Source organism: Indicator indicator, chromosome 35 (assembly GCF_027791375.1).
Source record: "Indicator indicator isolate 239-I01 chromosome 35, UM_Iind_1.1, whole genome shotgun sequence".
Classification (NCBI taxonomy): domain Eukaryota; kingdom Metazoa; phylum Chordata; class Aves; order Piciformes; family Indicatoridae; genus Indicator; species Indicator indicator.
Genome location: NC_072044.1, coordinates 925,077 through 943,990, shown reverse-complemented (window position 1 = coordinate 943,990; position 18,914 = coordinate 925,077). Strand labels below are relative to the sequence as shown.

General features: G+C 41.7%; 1 protein-coding gene across 1 annotated transcript; it reads right to left on the bottom strand.

Annotated features, from left to right (window-relative positions):
• Nucleotides 1–611: 611 nt before the first annotated feature.
• On the bottom strand, nt 612–18,715 carry CSDE1 (cold shock domain containing E1). The gene is made up of 20 exons (XM_054395877.1): nt 18,650–18,715; nt 14,562–14,982; nt 12,364–12,562; nt 11,631–11,740; nt 11,196–11,288; nt 10,445–10,542; nt 10,210–10,291; nt 9,732–9,860; nt 9,451–9,576; nt 8,449–8,661; nt 6,731–6,871; nt 6,483–6,641; nt 5,802–5,909; nt 5,170–5,345; nt 4,877–4,989; nt 4,123–4,242; nt 3,716–3,894; nt 3,032–3,195; nt 1,993–2,125; nt 612–1,459 (listed from the first exon to the last, which is right to left on the bottom strand). Exons 3-20 carry the CDS (start codon nt 12,560–12,562, stop codon nt 1,412–1,414), a joined length of 2,391 nt encoding a protein of 796 aa, XP_054251852.1. The 5' UTR covers nt 14,562–14,982; nt 18,650–18,715; the 3' UTR covers nt 612–1,411.
• Nucleotides 18,716–18,914: the final 199 nt, after the last annotated feature.

Sequence of the window (18,914 nt, the reverse complement as noted above, 5' to 3'; positions counted from 1 at the left end):
CGGAAGTGCCCCGCCGCACCCCGCGGGAAGGAAGAGGCGGGCCAAGGGGAGGCTTTTTTCAAAATCAGTAAAACTTTATTCTATTTCCATTCTTTGCCATTAACAGAAAAAATTGGAGAAAGCAATGTTTGTTTTACAAAGATAATGCATCTCCCAGAGAAGAAAACCCTAAATTGAGAATAGAGGTAACATGAGAAAAAAAAAAACCAACCAAAAAAAAAAACCAAAAACAAAAAACACCAACCCAAAAAAAAAAAAAACAAAACAAAAACCAAAACACAACCCCCCTACCCCCCCCCCCACAAAAAAACAAAACAAAACAAAAAAAACCACAGTACTGCCCTCTATTCAACGAAAGTAACTCCTGATCTTTTTTGGTTAAAGTAATACTTAGACCAATCATTCAGTTTTCTTGCTTGATAAGGTGTGACTGGGGAAATGGAGGGAGGGGGCAGGGGAAGGGCAGGGAAAAAGCACACAGACATCAACTATTTCACCTTGATGAAAGTCTCAATACAGCTATGGAAAGCCTAAGTATTTATTCTTTTACAGTACACTGGGTGCTGGCTGCAAAAAAAAAAAAAAAAAAAAAAAAAAAAAAAAGTATTCACTTCAGGCACAACTTCTTTCTTCTTAAATTTAAATCAGAAAAAGAAACTGGGTTTAGAAGCTGCAGTGTTCTAAGCAGCAGCAGATTTGTGCATTGTTTTAAATATATTTAAATTACCACACTGATGGCACACCTCAGCCTTATGAAATTCTGCACTGCATGTGTTTCAGAACAGTACAAAAAGTCGTCTACTCCAGAAAGAGACGTTCACCAAGTTCTAGTAACTTTGCTGGCTAAAGGACTCAAGTTAAATGAAGTATGAAAACACTGGATTTGGCCATCAACTGAAGTTCTTTTACTGTCCATACAGGTTATATATAAAGTTGAACTTATTCCATCCTCATATGGTCCTCAGAATTTGAGCTGACATGAGCCTTCCACTTGGAAGGAAAGACAACACAATTGAGCACTAAGGCAGAGTAATACCTTGGCCAAAATAACAAAAAATAAAGCCTAGAGAACTGTAGTGCAGAATTCCATAAGGTCTACCAGAGTAGAGCTGTCTATAATGTTTACTCACATAGGCAATGTAGATTTGCAGTTACCAGTTGCGTTAAATGCACCATTCAAAACAAGCTTCTAAAATGTGATACTATAAGGCGCCACCTTTAAGTTCTCCAGAATGCAACTGTGAAGAATTTTAAAATGGTTTCATAAATTTATTTTAAACATAACATGAGAAGGTGTTAAAACCGGTGTAATAGCTTCTTAGAATTTGGAGGAAGGGATGAACAGGGAGATACTCGGTACCCTTCACCAGCCCCAACCACTCAGTTGTACATCAGGTACGGGTTTTGTGGATCAGTCTATAACACCAGCTTGACGGATCTTTCTCTCTGCACCAAATCCCTGCAAGGAAAACAATACAAACTTTTAGCTCTAGCACCACCACCAAAAGTAAAGCTGTTTTGTTCCAGCATTAGCACATTTCTCATTATCCACATCTGTCTTCAGAAACAGAGGCAGTAATAAAACAGGCTCTGTGGGCTGCTCTTTATAGTCCCAGATAATTCAGATTCCAGACACTTTACTACTTCTGCTTAGTGAGTGGTGGCAGAACCCTATGTGTAAGCTAAGTTTACGAAGAACTATTTCACCTGCTATCTCTGAAAAGGAGAACAGGAGGTTTATAAAAGAAAAAACAAAGTCAGCCATTACTGGCTAGGACACAAGCAGCATCAGCTGTTTCTATACTGTGTGCACAAGTTACTGACACAGGGTACAGCACCCCTCACTTACCACCAAGATAACCTCATCTCTCACAACAGTGACTAGGTCACTAAGGCATGAAAGCAGAGCCCATGTTCCAAAGAGTTCAGGCTTATCAAAGTTAAAACAGACAGCAGCTGTTCTGCAAGCCAGCCCATTTTCATCTCACATACCTTTGAATTATCCGGTCCCCTGGGCTGACGAAGAACTGTGAGACGAGGAGCATTGGCATCGTCCAGATTAATGCTCTTTAAACGGTTAACGAGTCTGTCGGGGCGCGGAGCCGCCACGGCCTTCGCACCTTCGCTGGAAGAGGCAACCACACAGAGCACTGATGGCTTCCCAGGGATGGTGTAAGCTGCCCAGCTTACAGACACCATCCCCATTAACCCACTAGCACAACCTGTCCTGTGTGGAAGCAGACCTCCAGGATGGCACAACATCCACCTCAAAACCAGGACTTTAACCACAGGACTCTGAACTAGCAGTAGCTCAAGCAGCATTCTGGAGTGGGTGTTCTTTAGTGAGCAGAGGCTGCACTTACTTTCATGCACACAGGTATTATTCCCTGCATTTCTGTTCCCTTTTTTACTGCAACTGTAAAAGGCTTACAATTTGCCAGTACATAATGGCATAGAACCTCTTTCGATGATGAGAGCAGGAAATTTTGAGAGGGGAAAAAAAAAAAAAGTTAGCTTCCTGTAGAAGTGCTATCTCAAGCTTAAGCAAAATGCAAATTGTGCAGTTCTCTCCACAAGTGTAAGTAGTTCAAAAAAATCAAACAACCCTATCCATCCCCCTTACAAAAAGGCATGCAAAAGAGTGCCTAACAACACTTGCTTTTCTGTTTAAAAATGAAAGTTGCTCTTGAGGAAACAGGTGGAAATGCTATATAGTGCTACCCTGGCCAGACAAGCCAGCAACTACAGAGGAATACCATCAGTTTTTAATCATTCACTAATTTCAACTCAGAAGGCTGTACTCAAGTTCTTGTGATAGAGGGGAGCTTCTTAAGAACAGATGAAAAAAAAAAAAGAGGCAAGCTAACTCTAGTTAAATCAGCTGAGAGCTCTGCTGCTGCACTGGGCACTACAGGTGCTGGCCATTTTCAGGCCAGTGGAGCAGCTGAGCTCAGTTTAGGAGCAGCTTGTGCTCCCCTGCAGTGATGCAGGGGGCATGCTAGGTGGTATCATTTCAATTCTAGATCCTCACCAGACACGCCAGACATTACAGGCACTGCATTTTCCTGTGCGCTGATTCAGGATTACAGAGAACTCCACTTCATCCCCAGCCTGCAGCTCCACACCATCCTGAACTTCTTTGACATGGAAGAAGAGCTTTTTGCTGTCACCCACTTCGTAGTTAATGAAACCAAACTGAAAACCAAACACATCACAAGTTCTTCTTGATCCAAACAGATACAATGACTTAAATCACTCTTGAAGTTTAAGTACTTCTAGGGAAAAAAACCTCTGAAGCGTCTAATAGAAGCAGGAATGAAATTTCACCACTGAACAGAACATTCTGTTCTGTAGAAACACTCTTCTTGGGGTTGTCAAGTCACATTTAAACCCTAAAGCACACAGAACAAGTTCTGAAAGCACCACTGCATGCCCTAAGACTTCAAAGTTACACAGCAGAACTGACTCCATTCTGTGGTCTCTGGTAAGAGGTCAGTTATTTCCATTTACCATTCTACTGCCCAAACTCACCTAGCCTCTCCATGAGTGACTAGAGCTTAGCCCTCTGTCTTTACAGTTATTCTGCAGCCCTTTCACAGCACTTGATTTTCTAACCATTCTGAGATACAGTTAACTAGTTCTTACCTGCCCTATGCCAAGTTAAGCAACAATTTCTATTAACATGCATCTTGTCCTCACAGCAGCAGCCACTCACCTGATCCTTCACACATTCCACTGTGGCTCTGCGGAATGGTGTGATGTTAACAGCCATTGTCTGCCCGTTCTGACCAAGGACACAGAGCTGAAACTTAACTGTCTCTCCCTTCTGCAGACAATCACCTTTGTTTGCCATTCCAACAATTCCAAATGGATAGACCTCTCCTTTCATCTCACCTAGAGGGTAAAACACAAGGCAAAATTCAGCAGCCTGCTTTCCTGCCTGTCACAATTGATTTCCAATATTAGAAATGCTACTTTTACTGTCAGCTTAGTATGAATACAGTCCCCACAGTGTGAATGTAATCCTCAACACCTATTTCCAGTTGATTATACTTCTATGCTTCCTGTGTATCTGTGAAAGGAACACAGGAACACTTACAATTTAAAAGCAAATTATCTTACCATCCTCCATGACCTCAATCATGCCCTGGTATTCGGTTTGTGTGGGATCTACACTCCTCAAAGGACGAATTACTTTACCAGAGTAAACAGTTGGATCAGCTTCTTCAGTGATACCATTCACTGAAAAGAAAGAGAGGCAGAACAGGATGTTCTAGTTACACTTTATTTCAAAAAGAATTAAGTGATTCAGATTGGCCAGAAGCCAATAGCTTGCATTGTGAGATACGTGAGGTGCTGTACACCGCCACCCAGTAAAACTGGATCAGCTTTAACCCAGCAGTAAGTAATGATAGTTTTCCTGATGAAGGCCACACTGACATTGCAAACATGGAAGCAGACAAACACTAGCTTCTCATGGAAATATTTTATTCCTCTTCCACTGCATTCCCATTTCCTGTGATGATTTAGTAATTTTTAAGCATGCATTTTTTGTCCCCGAGTCCTTAATACACCCATCTGCATGCTTCCTGCAAGGTACAGCAAAATTAGTGCAATTACTAATTTAGCTAGTTCTTCTACTAGGTATGTGCTTGTTGCCCTCCCACAGAGGACAGAAAAAAGGTACACAGTCACTATGGTCTACGGGACTGTTGGTCTGCACTTATCTGCTCTCTGGAAACACAGGCCACAGCTTCCAAGAAACCAGTGCCCACATTAAGCATCATCCTCTTGGGTCTAAGCCCCAACTGTAAATACATTATTAATGGACTTTATCCATCAGCACCTGCCAAGAAAATACCAGGTACAGTCTTACCTGCATGTGTTTTGTTCACCTTTTCTGCACTAACTTTGTTTCCTTTGCCTTTTGACAAGCTGTATTCAACAGTGTCTCCAAGTTCCAGGCTATCAATATCACCACAGTATTCACTACAGGAAGAGAATTAGGTACAATCTTCTTTTAGTTACATGAAAACAGCAATGCTTATCCAACATTTATATAAGTATGCACATGTGTGAAGTCCAAAGGGGTTTAAACAAACACTACAAAACTCCACACCCTTAACAAAACAAAACAATCCTCTCACATACAAACATAATACAACTCACCTGTAGTGGAAAAAGATCTCCTTATCATGATTAGCTGTTTCAATAAATCCAAAGTTATCTTTCAGGGCTGCCACATATCCCAAAAGCCTCTTAGAGCTGTAGTTGCGTCCTAGCATTCTGACAGAAACAGCTGTTTGCAGACCAGTTCTCTTCACTTCACACACACAGAACTCAACCTGTTGAAGAGATGCACATCGATACTAGCCAGAAAAAAAACCCAAAACAAACTACAAGCACAAAAGCCATGGCCAACAAAAAAAAAAAAAGGGAAAAAAAATTCAAAGCTGTGTAGGTCTAATCAATATCTAGGCTCTCCAGGAAACTAATTTGCTAGCCACTGTTCTCCCAGGAACATTTGTCAGTCATTGACATTTACCACATTTCCAAAGAATAGCAGTCCCACCAGCGATATCTGCAAGGCAAACCAGCCCCTAGCACTAGCTCTACCCTTCTAGGTGGGATCTCTGTGATTTTCCTCCTTTCACTGCTTAGCACCAGTGGTCCACACTGAGCATGTACCCAGCTCTGCTCACTTGTTTCAGACTTTCAAGAACAGTAACTAGTGCTGTCTTCCTAACATGGCTTCTGAATACTGACAAAATATTTCCCGATGGTATAGTTAGTTATATTGCCTTATCTCCTATCTGGGGATTAGTAGATCCTTCCACATCCTTGGCCTGGTAAGGAATGGTCAGTTTCACTCCACAGTCATCATAAACAATTATCCCATCCTCAGCTTCCTAAAAACAAAAACAAACAAAAAACCCATCAGAATACAGCAATTGGTGTCCGATTTGTAAGCAAACAAGTTAACTACAAGCAATTCAAGCACTGCTCTTTTGAACCACAATGGTTTTACAGTAACTGCTCAGTCACTGTTGAAACCACAGTATCAACTGAGTAAGAAGCTTTACCTGATACTAGGCAGTATTTCTGAAGAAAGAAAGTATTTCCACTATTTCTAGTAAGTATTTATTGGAAGTTTAAGCATTCTGGCATTGTTTAGAACACCATGACAAAACAACCCAGTGTCTCTTTGAGGCCTAGAAATTTCATTTTAACCAATTCTATCTAGCATCTTATGCAGTAAGAGGCAGAAAAATTTCCTATCAGGTTCCTGGGAAGTACCCTCAACAACATGATCATGACCAATACTTTTGTTATCTTTCACACAAGTTAGTTTTCACTGACTGTTGTCATTAACTTTCAATGTAGTTCAAGTCATACAGGATGAACAATGCTTTAAATAGCTGAATGACAGATTTTAAGGAACACAGAACAGCTATTTCACAAACAGAAGAGAGCAGCATTACCTTCTCTTTGCCTTTATTTGGGCTAGCAGCTTTGGCTGGAGTGGCTTCTTTGTCTATAGTGCCCACAAAACGGTGATCTGATTGAGTGTGGAAAGAAACTGTGCCCTTTGGAAGTTTCTTAATTCTTATGGCATGATTTCTTTGTGCAGACAACATATCCTGAAAACCAAGATCAATCAGATTTTAGTTTTTAGAGAACTTCTGTGCAGTGTGTCTAAAATTCCCATAACAATATTCATTTCACTTACAGGAACGACTGTAAACTCTACTTCATCAGAAATATGGAGCTGATTTCCATCCATAATTTCACTGAAGTGAAAGAACATGCGAGCATCCCGGTCCACACATTTGATGAAGCCAAAGCCATCTCTCATTGCTGCTATCACACCCTGAGAATAGTCAAGTGGACAATTACAGTTTTACTACAGTTTTGAAGTACACATTTTTCCGTAGAAAATCTAAGACTCTGAACACAAGGCCTGAACCCTATGAACACACTTCCTGGATTATGCAATATGCTTCCCTGCAAGTGCAGTGGTCAATCAGGAAAACAAGTCATACTTGTCTCATCTCCCAACTTAAATTTATCTTTCCCTTTTCACTCTTCATAAGAAATTAAGTCACCAACAAAAAGAACTACAGTTAAAGAACCTCAGGTTACTACTACACAGAGAATGCAGTCTTGAAGTGGATAACTTTACTAAAGCATGCAGCACCCATACAAGTATAACACACACAAAGGAACACAGAAGAACCTATGTAAACAGGAAATAAAACCAGAGGGCAGAGGGAACTTTAAGAGAAAAACAGAAAAACCCTAAGATTTTCAGATACAAATGAAGAAATTAGAAGGCTTTCTTACAAAGGAGTTTGTTAAAACAAGACTATCATCTTGATGACTGTATTATGGGAAGCAAATCACATAACCACACCAGAGGCATTGAGCAAGACACAATTCATGAACATATTCAGTTCAGCCTAGTTACTACAGAACCTTTAGCGAATCTCAGGAAAGGCTGACAGGATTTGAATAACAATGCGGATACTTCCCCACCTTTAAGAATACTCTTCTAGATATCTTTCACTAGCTCAGGAAAAGCAGCTAACCTTTCCAAAAGCAGCCAGTACTTTGTCACCTCAGTGACAGCTGTGTTCGGGCAGGCACATACACCTAGCCAGAGTAGAAATATCAGAAGGCTAGAGGATTTAGAATGCCAAAACCTGAGAGGTTGAAGTCAGAGTTCAGTAGTTTTCTTAAAGCAAAGGGTCTCTAATTCACATCATAGTGATGCGCTAGCACTAATTGGACTCCAACTGAAAGGAAGGCAAGCTTACAGTCTATTTGCAATAGAACCAACATTCCAAAGTACAGGAAGGAAAGACATGAATACTTATTAACACATCCACCTCAGTCCTTGTAATCCACAAAAAGTTTTTTGTGTAGGACAGAGTACAGTTCTTCACCATCCTTCTGCTGGACCCTCAGACAGAGACTGATTGGTCAAAAAACAGGACACCCAAAAGCTGCACACAGTACCTCTTTTTGATACTTAAGACTTTTCACTACCCGAACCAGAGCAGCCCCAAGATCTTTCACTGTTGCTAAGGAACAGGAATTGTTACCTATTTAGCCTCAAGCATGCGAATTTTTAAACTAACAGTTCATTAAGTGCATTACTTGTGTCTGCTATAACCAGCTAGCAATCTACTCCAAGAGGCCTAAGTAAGGTCTAACTATCTAATATGATTTCATGTACTCAGTAGCTAGCATTATTTTATAGGATGAACAGCATTCATTCTGAATTGCACAACATTTAAACAATTCAAGTGGTCATCTGAGGACTGGATTTCAGAAAAGGCAATGGAATACACCAGTGATTTCTGCATGAAGTTACTATTTTAAGACAGAACTCCCATATTCATTTCCCCTCAAGATGAAAAGCTTTTAAAAAGGTAAGATACTTGCCATTTCCCTAGTTTCATTAGTAAACTGGAAAGTGTTGGGGAGAACCTCAATATTGGTGGCTCGTTCCAGTTTGTCACGTCTGTCTGTTGAAATATTGAATCGAACGTGGTCACTTTCCAGCAAGGTCACCTTGGATTTTGTGTCTTTGTCTCCAAAAGGAAGTTCTTTAGGAATCACAAAGTCCACTTTGATGCGGCCAGGTAATGGATCGCTCTAGCAGAGAGAAAACCCAGGAGAAAAAGTTAGTTTGCCTCCAAGACTCAGTGAAACTGCAAGATCTGCAGAAATTACGATGCTAACAGAAGTAAGGATGTCACCAAGTGCCTGCTGGACTCAGACCATGTTTCATTTCTACCACTCCTCATTCTGTAATTCACTGTTCATACCCAAATGCCAGGCATTTTCTTTGTTGGTTGGGTTTTTTTTTAAGCACCAAGCACATATTGCTAAAGATATTAAACTATTTCAAGAACTAGGTTTAGAAGCATACTTACAACACTTCAAAAAGGCAGTATCAGTCTTATTGTTTAAAACACAAAAATACCTCCCCAAACAATAACAGAAACTCATTTAAAACCTCAAGGGAAGGGCTCATGTATAGTTTTCTCAAAGCCAAACATTTAAGGTCAAGTTACCTCGCTGTCAAAAACCTCATGATTGTTATAACATGGAAGAAGCCACAGATCAGACTAATTCCAGGAAGTATTTTCTCCCCATGCTTTTGTTTTAAAGATACATTCTAAACCCACAAAATTCAAGTATTTGAAAGATTAAAGAAAAAGAAACATATTCCCCTAATTCTTGCTGTCCATAACCTTTAGAAAAATTGCACACCATGACTGCTGTCAATGGTTGTGACAGGCTGAGTCTGAGCTTCTACTCCTTGGCCAGACACCACTTCTGCAGCAGTGTTACAGGGGAAGGGGAATGTTTTTGTTTGACTGCAACTCTGTACAATCAATACAACATTTCACATAGGCCTAATTAAATATTGAAATTCACCTGATTTTTACTGGGTGCTTTTGGAATTACTTTGGTTACAGTTCCTTCAAAATGTTCAATGCTGATATCTTCAAAAATGACAGTTCCTTGAGGCAGCAGTCTAACATCTGTTGCAACTTCTTTACCCTAAAAGCACAAAACCAGCCAAATACAGAGAAGAGGTAAAGTAACAGACATTTTCCAAAGAACCTCCTCCCCCCTTCTTTGTACAAGTTGAGATAAGACAGCTGTCCAGTTAGCCCTAGGACCTTGTCTTCAGTTTTTACTGGATTTCGTCTTACATTTCTGTCTTTGATTGTAAACTCCACATCATCACCAGGCTGTAAGGCTTCTAGGTCACCTTTAAATTCACTATAGTGAAAGAATATCTCCTTCACGACATCACCCCTCTCAATAAATCCAAAGGCTTCCTAAGAACAAAACAAAGTGTTTAATAAATTGCCCATTCTCTTAACATAAGACAAAAATCTTACAGCTTCTATCAAACAAGATAAGACCATGACATACCAGTATAGCAAACTTATGAGTGCACTCAGCTAACAGACTACCACAAGGAATACATAGATGGAAACGAGACTTCCTCTGTTAAGAAGAGTATTAGTACCAAAGATGAGCTGTTTAAAACATTTCACCCAGTTTACACCCACAGCTCCAAACTGTTAATAGCTTTTAATGCCCTAATTTGATTATTTACAACATCACTTTTTAGAACAGCATTTGATTTTTCAAATGAAACTTTAGAGCTAAAGCATCACTTACTTTCATGGCACAGACTACTCCTTGACAGCGAGCTTGTTTCTTTTTTAATAGCATAATGTTACGAGCACTTACAGCACCAGTACTAGAGGGAAAAAAAAATACACAGCAAACCTGAACTCAAAACTGGAGCAAAAGATTGTATTTCATAATGTAATTTCAGTTCTTGGAACAGGCATGAATTCTGCCTGACTACAAAAACGGAAAGTGTCAAGAATGAAAAGCAATCCCAACTTACTGTTTATTTGTATCAATTACAAAGTTTATTTTATCTCCTGTTTCCAGCTGTACGTTTCCCTCAACATCCTCCGGGGTATAAGTCAGGTAAAATACTTCCTGTAAATTAACAATGACTAATATTACTCTATTTGTAGAATAATTGTTTCTAAGAATGACAGTTTAATAGCAGATACCGTTACAATACAAAAGAAATTAATTTAGTGAGTAAATAAAAAGTGTTCAAACATGGCACTCAAAAACATTCATTTTCTATTGTGCTGTTACAGCAACTAAACTAGAACGGCTTAGGTTGGAAGGGACCTCAGAGACCATCTACTCCAACCTCCTTGACATGAGCAGAGATGCCTCTCAACTAGACTCAGCTGCTCAAGGCCTCATCCAAACTGGCCTTGAACACCCCCAGGGAGGAGCCATCACTACTGTTTGTATGTGGCCACCTTTAAGTGTCTATTTCTAAGCTTTGTAACTTGAAGATATGGATACACAGGCATTCAGAAATGTAATGAAGCTGGGTTATGTAAAGAGAGAAACAACTATTTGGCTCTAGATGAAACTTTCCATAGATAAAAGCAAGGAAGCTGTCAAATTAACATTTCTGTTGGTGTTCATTACCAAAGCATGCCTTTTTTTGGCCAAAACCTGCAGTTCTTAGCAATATCAATTGTCCACATTAAATTGCACCTATTTCGTTGCTGATAGACCACAGTGATGGACTAGTGAAGAGTTCAAGTAAAATAGGTAAGCTTTACCCCATTACGTTCGTAGCATACACTCCCTGTTGGACTCTGACCCGGGGCAGCTGGAGATTTACTCTCTAAATTGTGAGGAACAGCGCACACAACCTACCAGTCAAAAAACAAGAAATCCATTGCTAGTCATTTTAGGAGCAGCATTGTTCAATACAAAACCAATCTCAGTACCCTCTACTACACACTTAGGGATGTGCTTGTGGTGTAACTCAACGGGGAAAGCCACACTACAAAGACTCAATCTTACAGAAGACTCTTAGAACTCTTTGGACTTAAGGAAGAGCTCACGCTGGACCTCTCAATTTTTACCAGGACAACAAAAATACATGACATTACTGTATAACTGCATGCAGTTAATATGCATGCTTAATGAATCTAGCTTCTGTACTGAAGCAAAGGATGGAAGTTATGTACATAAGGAAAACAGGCACTAACTTGTCCATTTATTCGTTCTTCAGGTAATATTTCTGGTTTTATCTTGACCAATTTAATAGCAATGGGTTTTCCAGTTCGGCGATCAGAAGACACTTCAAACTCAACATCATCTACAAGAGAAACATGACAATGCCATCAGAGTTTGGTTTGTGGTTGGGTTTTTTAAAAATCACTAAATGGTTACATTTAACAACTCACTGCTTTAGCCAAACACAACAAAGTAAAACTCATGTGACCATTACCAAAGAAGGACACTATTTGTAAATATTTCTCTGGTTATTCATCTTACTCACTCTGCTGTTAATGAACTATTCTACTGTAATGGCTTGCCCCTCAATTCCCTCCCTCTGACCTGCCACTGAACACTTTTGAAACTTCACTGTCACATTAATTAGCAGTATGAAGCAGCAGCCTCCCCATCATGAAAAGCAACTGACCTTCTTCGAACTAATTCTAAAAAAAAGAAATGCTGAGTAGGTGAGGTGTATTTCTTCCACCTCAGTTACACAAGCTTGATCTAACACTATACCTTCTCCAGATGGCTACAACCACATTAATTTGAGCTGTACCAAGCTGAAGCACTGTAAAGGTATCTCAAAGGGAGCAGCAGATAAATTCTCGTTAACCCACCAGAAGCAACAGCATGCATCTGTTCATGATAAAAGGATGTTCTATGCAAGTGAAAGAAACCGGTCTCCACTCAACCAAGCAGCCCTGATAGTTGCCTAATTACCTCCTACTTTCAGCTCCTGTAAGTTGCCATTGTACTGTGAGCAGTGGAAGAAGAGCCTCGCCTGCCGCTCCGAGCACTGAATGAATCCATAGGAGGTCAGCAGCTTCTCGATGACCCCTGTCTCACGCAGTGCTGCCGAAGTACCATTGGGGTACCCATTGTGTCCATTGTTGTGGAGCAGGTTTGGATCAAAGCTCATCTGTTTAACAGAAAGGTGCAGAGGAAAAAAAAAAAAAGGCACACAAACCACACTACTTAAAATAAGCTTCCTTTCCTCCATGCCCACAAAGTAACAAACACAAAGAGTTTGTGGAAGTTACTGTAAGCAACAAATTTTAACTGTTAAGATAAAAAACACCAAAATATTTGAACTTTGGTAAAACTACCGTCCTTGAAATGTAGCCACCAACATGTTTATAAAATAGGCCAGATATAGAACACCAAAATAAAGCTTGCTTAGATCAAAACTAACTACATCCAAACAAATTCCCTACTTCACACCAGGGCCTGAAAATACCTAAGGTATCTGCTCTTAAACTGGTAACCATGAAAATGTAATAGTTATCATCAGGTTCACTGCCCTGCAGAACATGACCTCCAGCAAAGACCCCTGGAGAACTCTAGTTAATCCTCTTCCAAGGCTTCTTGACAAGGGACAAAGGCTGCCATGCCTTTGTGTAGCTGAGTCCTGAAAATCTCCAAAGGCAGAGGTTCTATCACCTTTCTGTATTAACTGCTGCAGTGATGTGCTGCTCTCCTGGCAAAGTTTTTCCCTCATATCCAGCCTAAAATGTTTCAAGGACCAAAAGCCACAGAAGTTTCATCTTTTTTTTACGCACTGGATTACGTTCAGAGGGCACATTAAAAAAAATGTACTATGCAAAGCTGCTAAGAGTTACAGACTAGTTCCTGTAAGCATCACTCCAACGTATGAACCCTTACCTAGGACATTCCATACACAAGAAGATGCCCTTGCTGGAAGGCAATAGCTGAAATGTTTGATTTTAGGTCACCCCAGAGTTTGAAATACTTCTAAAAAATAAGTTGGTCTTGCAAGTAGGGTGACTGGGGGAAGGGAAAGCAAGAGATTAGCATACCTTCTCCCAGGAGAATAATTGGCAAGGCCATTAACCCACTCTGAAAGCTCAAATGAGTGCAACAAATGCTTTGTGAGTCACAAAATGGCTACTTCACATCCCTGGTACAAAGTAAGCACATAAACACACACTCACCACTGCCAGAGACATTGAGTAATAAACTAAAGGAAATAAGTACTAAAGGTACAGTAGATACAGAAAAATGACAGAAATCTGCCTAGAAGTGAAGTTCAGAGTAGCCCACTTTACAGCTAGAAAACCACACTGCTGTAACCTCTTGCTCAGACCACCACTGCATGGTAACGTTTGAACAGTTTGACTTCAAAGGAGTATTAGTAGTATAGCACAAAACTCATCAATAATCACCCAAAGCCTGACAACTTAAGTTCAAAGGTACACTTCTCAGAGTGGCAGTGAAACTTGCTGTAAAGAGAAAGATACACTACAATAGCAGCAGTCTCTCCAGATGCTTGTTTTATTCCTACACCTCTTCAAACATCATGTTGCAACAGCATCAAGAAAAATCAAAAATCAAACACAATGTCCATTTATAGCTATCATCAGGAACACTGTCACAAAACTGTTCTTTCAGAAACTTGTAGTAATAGGCTACAAATTATGAGTGCACAAACAAGACTTGCTTGCAGCTACATCATCATGGCTAAATTCTAAACCACAATGACTACCTGGCTGTGCTGTCCACTGCCAACAGTTCATTCCCAACAGCTGACCTGTCAGTTTACAGGATTAAGAACTATGAACCCCACCAACACAAGTACACAAAGGACGACAAAGAACCCTGTGCATCAAGATTTAAAGATGACTGAACAGAGATCCTTTGGAAAACAAACAAACAAACAAACAAAACCAACAACAACAAAACCCCCACTACATGTTAACACCAACTCTCCAGGGTTATAAGTATTGCTAAAGAGAACCATACTGCAGGTACTACAACTTTGTTAACTACTACTAAACCAACAGAACTAACATAACTAAACTAATATCTACAAAAGCCCACACTACAATTGGTGTTGGCACCTCCTTTCCTACTTAGCTTAGAAATACATATGCAATTCTTTCTAGAACACATGCACCAACCTCGCAGTGATATTCAAATATTGCACTTTCAGTAGTATTGGCCGATTCTTCTGTTTCAGCACAAGTTTCTAAGGATGAAGACTGCTATTGTTAAGAGGAAAAGAAAAAAAATTGAAAGAGAAGGAGATAATGAAAAAAAGATAGCAAGAAAACTATCAAGCTAATAGAGGATGCACGTGCTGGTGCCCTGGGCAGTTTCAATACAGCACTGGAGAAAACAAAGACGACTAGCAGCGTTGGGACGTGCTCTTCTGAAGCTGTTGAGTAGGCACAAACTTCTTGTTTCAGATCAAGCCTTGTATCTTCAGTGTAAGTTTCCTCTTCTTTGGTCTTGAGTTGTTACAATGTGGTAGATTCTTTTCCTGATCTGAACTTGAAGCAGCAGTTTCAGGTGGTAAATTCTGTTCTGTTCCACTTCATACTAAAGATAGGGGGAAAAAAAACAACAAACACTAAATATCACTTTTCAAGAAATTACACATCAGTCCAAGGTTTGATCCTATAAACACTGCTTTACAGACACAGTTGGCATCTTTCCCAATAAACTCTATCTCCAAGCCAGCAACAGGGTATTTCCAATTTTAAACTCTTTAGATGTGGTTAGGCATCTCAGGGAAGATATCACTTTGCACAGTTAAAACAGCAATTTTATTCTGAACAGCAGCAGCAGCATTTAATGCAAATCTTAGTCTTCCTATCAAAAATAACTTCATATGGATGCAGTTTCTCAATTTAATTAATAAGTGCTTGCACAGACCATGGAAGTAGCGATAGGGAATGGAAGTGAGGGAGAATTAGAATTTCCTGTTACATTTTGTTCCAAAAGTTAAGTCAGGAACCAGCAATACCTGAAGCACCTATAGCTCTATATAACAATAAACACACTTCTCAATTCCATGCACAGATGCTCTACATCTGCCTGTTCTACACAGGCCATACTCATCCCAGCATAAAACACCCAAAATAAAATTTTCAGAGACATTCTCCAGACCTATTAAAGTAGTGTTTGAGAAGCACTGATTACATATAGATAGTATCTGGGTAGATGACTTAACAAAGATAACTTCACTGCAATACCAACTGGACAATAATTCCCAGTGAAGTTTTACAGTACCACTGTTTTCATGGGAAAGTGGCTTAGGCAAACTGAAACCTTAAAGAAACAACGTTTTTTGAGAAGAAATAAAATCAAGTTTCGATTTGAGTTTGCTGCTCGCTCAGCAGTAGATATTGGAAAAAAGGTGGAAGGCATTTTTGTGTACAAAAGCAGCCAAGAAATACCACAGCTACGAATCTATAGATAAACTACCATGACATGCAGTAACCTAAAAGTATGAAGCATCACAGCACAACTCTTCAAGTAGTTCCACAAGTCCCACAACAAATGAGCAAAAACATGGACAAAGCCCATTCCTTCGCCGCAGCAGGAAAAGTGGATCTCACAAGTTACACTGAGCTTTGAATTCCCTTTAGTGAAGGGCCAACTTAAGTGACTGAAACATGAACGCAGACTGTTAACTCAGTAGAAATGCTGACTGCAGTCAGCCATTACAAACAAGAACTCTAAACCCCCAAAGCACACAGTGGCTGTGTGCAAACTCATCACTCAGTTGTCACAGAAGTTTGTATTTCAATGACCTGTCCTACAGATAAGCATCTTCCTTTAGTCAATGCTCTGAAAAACTTTTGGCTGAAACAAGTTTTCTTGTCAGACCACTAGACATATAAAAGTGGATGAGGACAGCACAAACCAGTACCTGCTGTGACAGGTTTGCAGAGTAAGATTCAATTATATAAAAAAATATATATCGGAAGATGCAAAGGTATTGCAAAAATAACAGGATCACTAGGCTTCTTAAATACCTGCATATTAGATTTAGGTAATTGCTACTACAGCCTCTTCTAGGGTAGCAATATTTTTGGACAGCATTTCAGATCTCAAATGAGCATCCCCCCAACAAAGCTCAGAAGGAATGAAACAGGTATATTCTGTATCACAAGAACTTAGAATTTGTTCATGTAATTAAGCTAACATGATTAGGGCTCTACTGGAGCTGTACCTTTACTGTGTTATGGTTCTCATTTGTTTGGGCATAGAATATGTAACATTTTCATAGAATAATCATCTTTTCTGCCCAAAGATGACTAAAGCTAATTTTGTTAAGCAATGGAATAAGGTATAAGCTTTTCTCTTAAAAGCAAGTTCGATTCAATAACAAGGCTGGTTTACTACACTTACGTTATTAAAACCAAGAACAAAGCTGTCAAGCAAGCATAACTTGATAGGAAAAAAATAAAATCTTATGTGTGTCTGCCTTGAATTCTTTACTTTACTTCAGCTACTATAAATACTCTTCCAAATGGTAAACACCCTAAGCAGCTGCCCAGCCCCCAAGTCACACTGGATTCTGCATTTGTGTATTTACAGCTGAAAGGATTAATGCAAAGACAAGGAAGAAACTGTACATGTCTTGAAGTCTTTCATGTGTGGATTTTGGTAAATGACAGTAAGTCACATAAAGCAGTTCACAACTAGAAAACATCTAACAGCAGCAACAGCCAGATTAAAAACGTCTTGGATTTCATTTTCCTCACAAAAAGAGGTTAACTGCAAGAATACACATTTTACTGGACTGAAACATACGCTTTTAGAAATAGACACCTCTTAAATGACTATACATGTAATAAAATTTTATCATTTTAGTATACGTGCACAAAGCAGCTATTAGATACTTGAAGAAACTATTCCCTATCTTTTCAAGTGAATATTTTTGTAAAGCAGTACTAAATACTAACTCTAGAGCATCACAACCAATACATGACAGCTATGAGATTAGCTACCAAAGTCACTAGGTTAGTGGTCATTTCTACGTTAAAAAATACATCTATAGGGAAAACCGAAAAAAAAAAAGTTAAAAAGAGCTTCCAAGTACATTTCAGATAGAATGAGTGAGGGGAAACAAAAAATGAAAATAATTAAACAAAAAGGCCGTTTTTCTTAATGGGTAGGCAGTTGGCGAAGAGCCCTGTGCTTGTTATTAACCCAGACAACAGAAAATTGGACCCAGACCGAGCCAGACACGTCGAAGGCCTTCAGGAGGAACCTAGGCCCGACGAGCTCCGAGGTCCGGCGCGGCGCTCCCGGCTGCCCTGTTCACTGCGCTGCAGCAAGATGGTGGCCGCGGAGCAGAGTGGCGGGCCCGGCCGAGGGGCGGTGCCAGGCGCCCCAGCCAGCAGCGCGCCGAGCAGGGGCTGCCGTGTGCCGGAGGCGCCGGCCGCGGCCTGCGCTATGACAGCGCAAAGGCCGAACGAGGCCGCGCCGGACGCTTTAACTCCCCGGCCCAGGGGGAAGGGCAAGCGTGGCAGAGGGAGTGGTCGCCCCACCGACCTCCCAGCACACAAAGGGGGGCGATGGCGGCCGCTCCCCCGCACACAAAGGGATGGGGGCCCTGTAGCTGCGCCGGGTGGGGCTGGCGCGCAGCACGCCGGGAGCCGCGGTCCACTGCTGTTCCTACAGGGCGGCCATGCAGGCCCAGCCCCAAGAGTCCCAGCGGCGGGTCCCCGCCCGCGGCCTGCCGGAGCCCGTAGTTCCCTGGGTGTCCAGCGCAGCCTGCCCAGCGCCCATCAGCCTGCACGCCCCAACAAGCCCCGCAGCCCGCGGCGGCGCGCAGCGCACCGGGAAACCGAGTTCCAGCTAGGCCTGGCCCCGCCCACGCCGGCAAGCGGTTAACTCCAACCCCCAGGAGCCCCGGCGGCGGGGCGTCTGCCCGCAGGACGCTGGGAAGCGTAGTGCGCACGCCACCACGGCCCAGCGACCCGTGGCCACCAGTATTCCATCCCCAGAAGTGGCGTCCTACTGAGCAGGCGTGCGTCGTCCCCGCCACCAGCTACTGCAATCGGCGCAGCCGAGGATTCCAGGCACCTCTGCCCCGCCAAGGCGGCTACGACAAGAGATACATAGGAGGCGGATCTAGAGGTGCCCTCTACCCCTTTCGCCGAATCTGGGGGCCTCCAGTATCCTCTCAGTTGCGCCGGCACCGCTTGGACTGCGACGGGGAGCGGCCAAAGCCCGCCGCGATCGTACTCACCCCAACAGCTCAGCGCCCCCGCTCCAGCGCCGCCATGAGCAGCACGGCACAGCACGTAGGAATAAATCCCGGCCTCTCGCGAGAGCGCCGGGGCGGGGCCGCGCCTGCGCACAGAGGGGCCCGGTAGGAGAGTGCTGCGCATGCGCGCGCGCCGATCACGTGCCCAGGTACAGGTGCAGCGCGTGCACGCCACCCCTCCCTCCCCTCAGCGCGCACCCGCGGCGGCCCCGCCCCACCCTCAAGATGGCGGCCGGAGAGCAGGCAG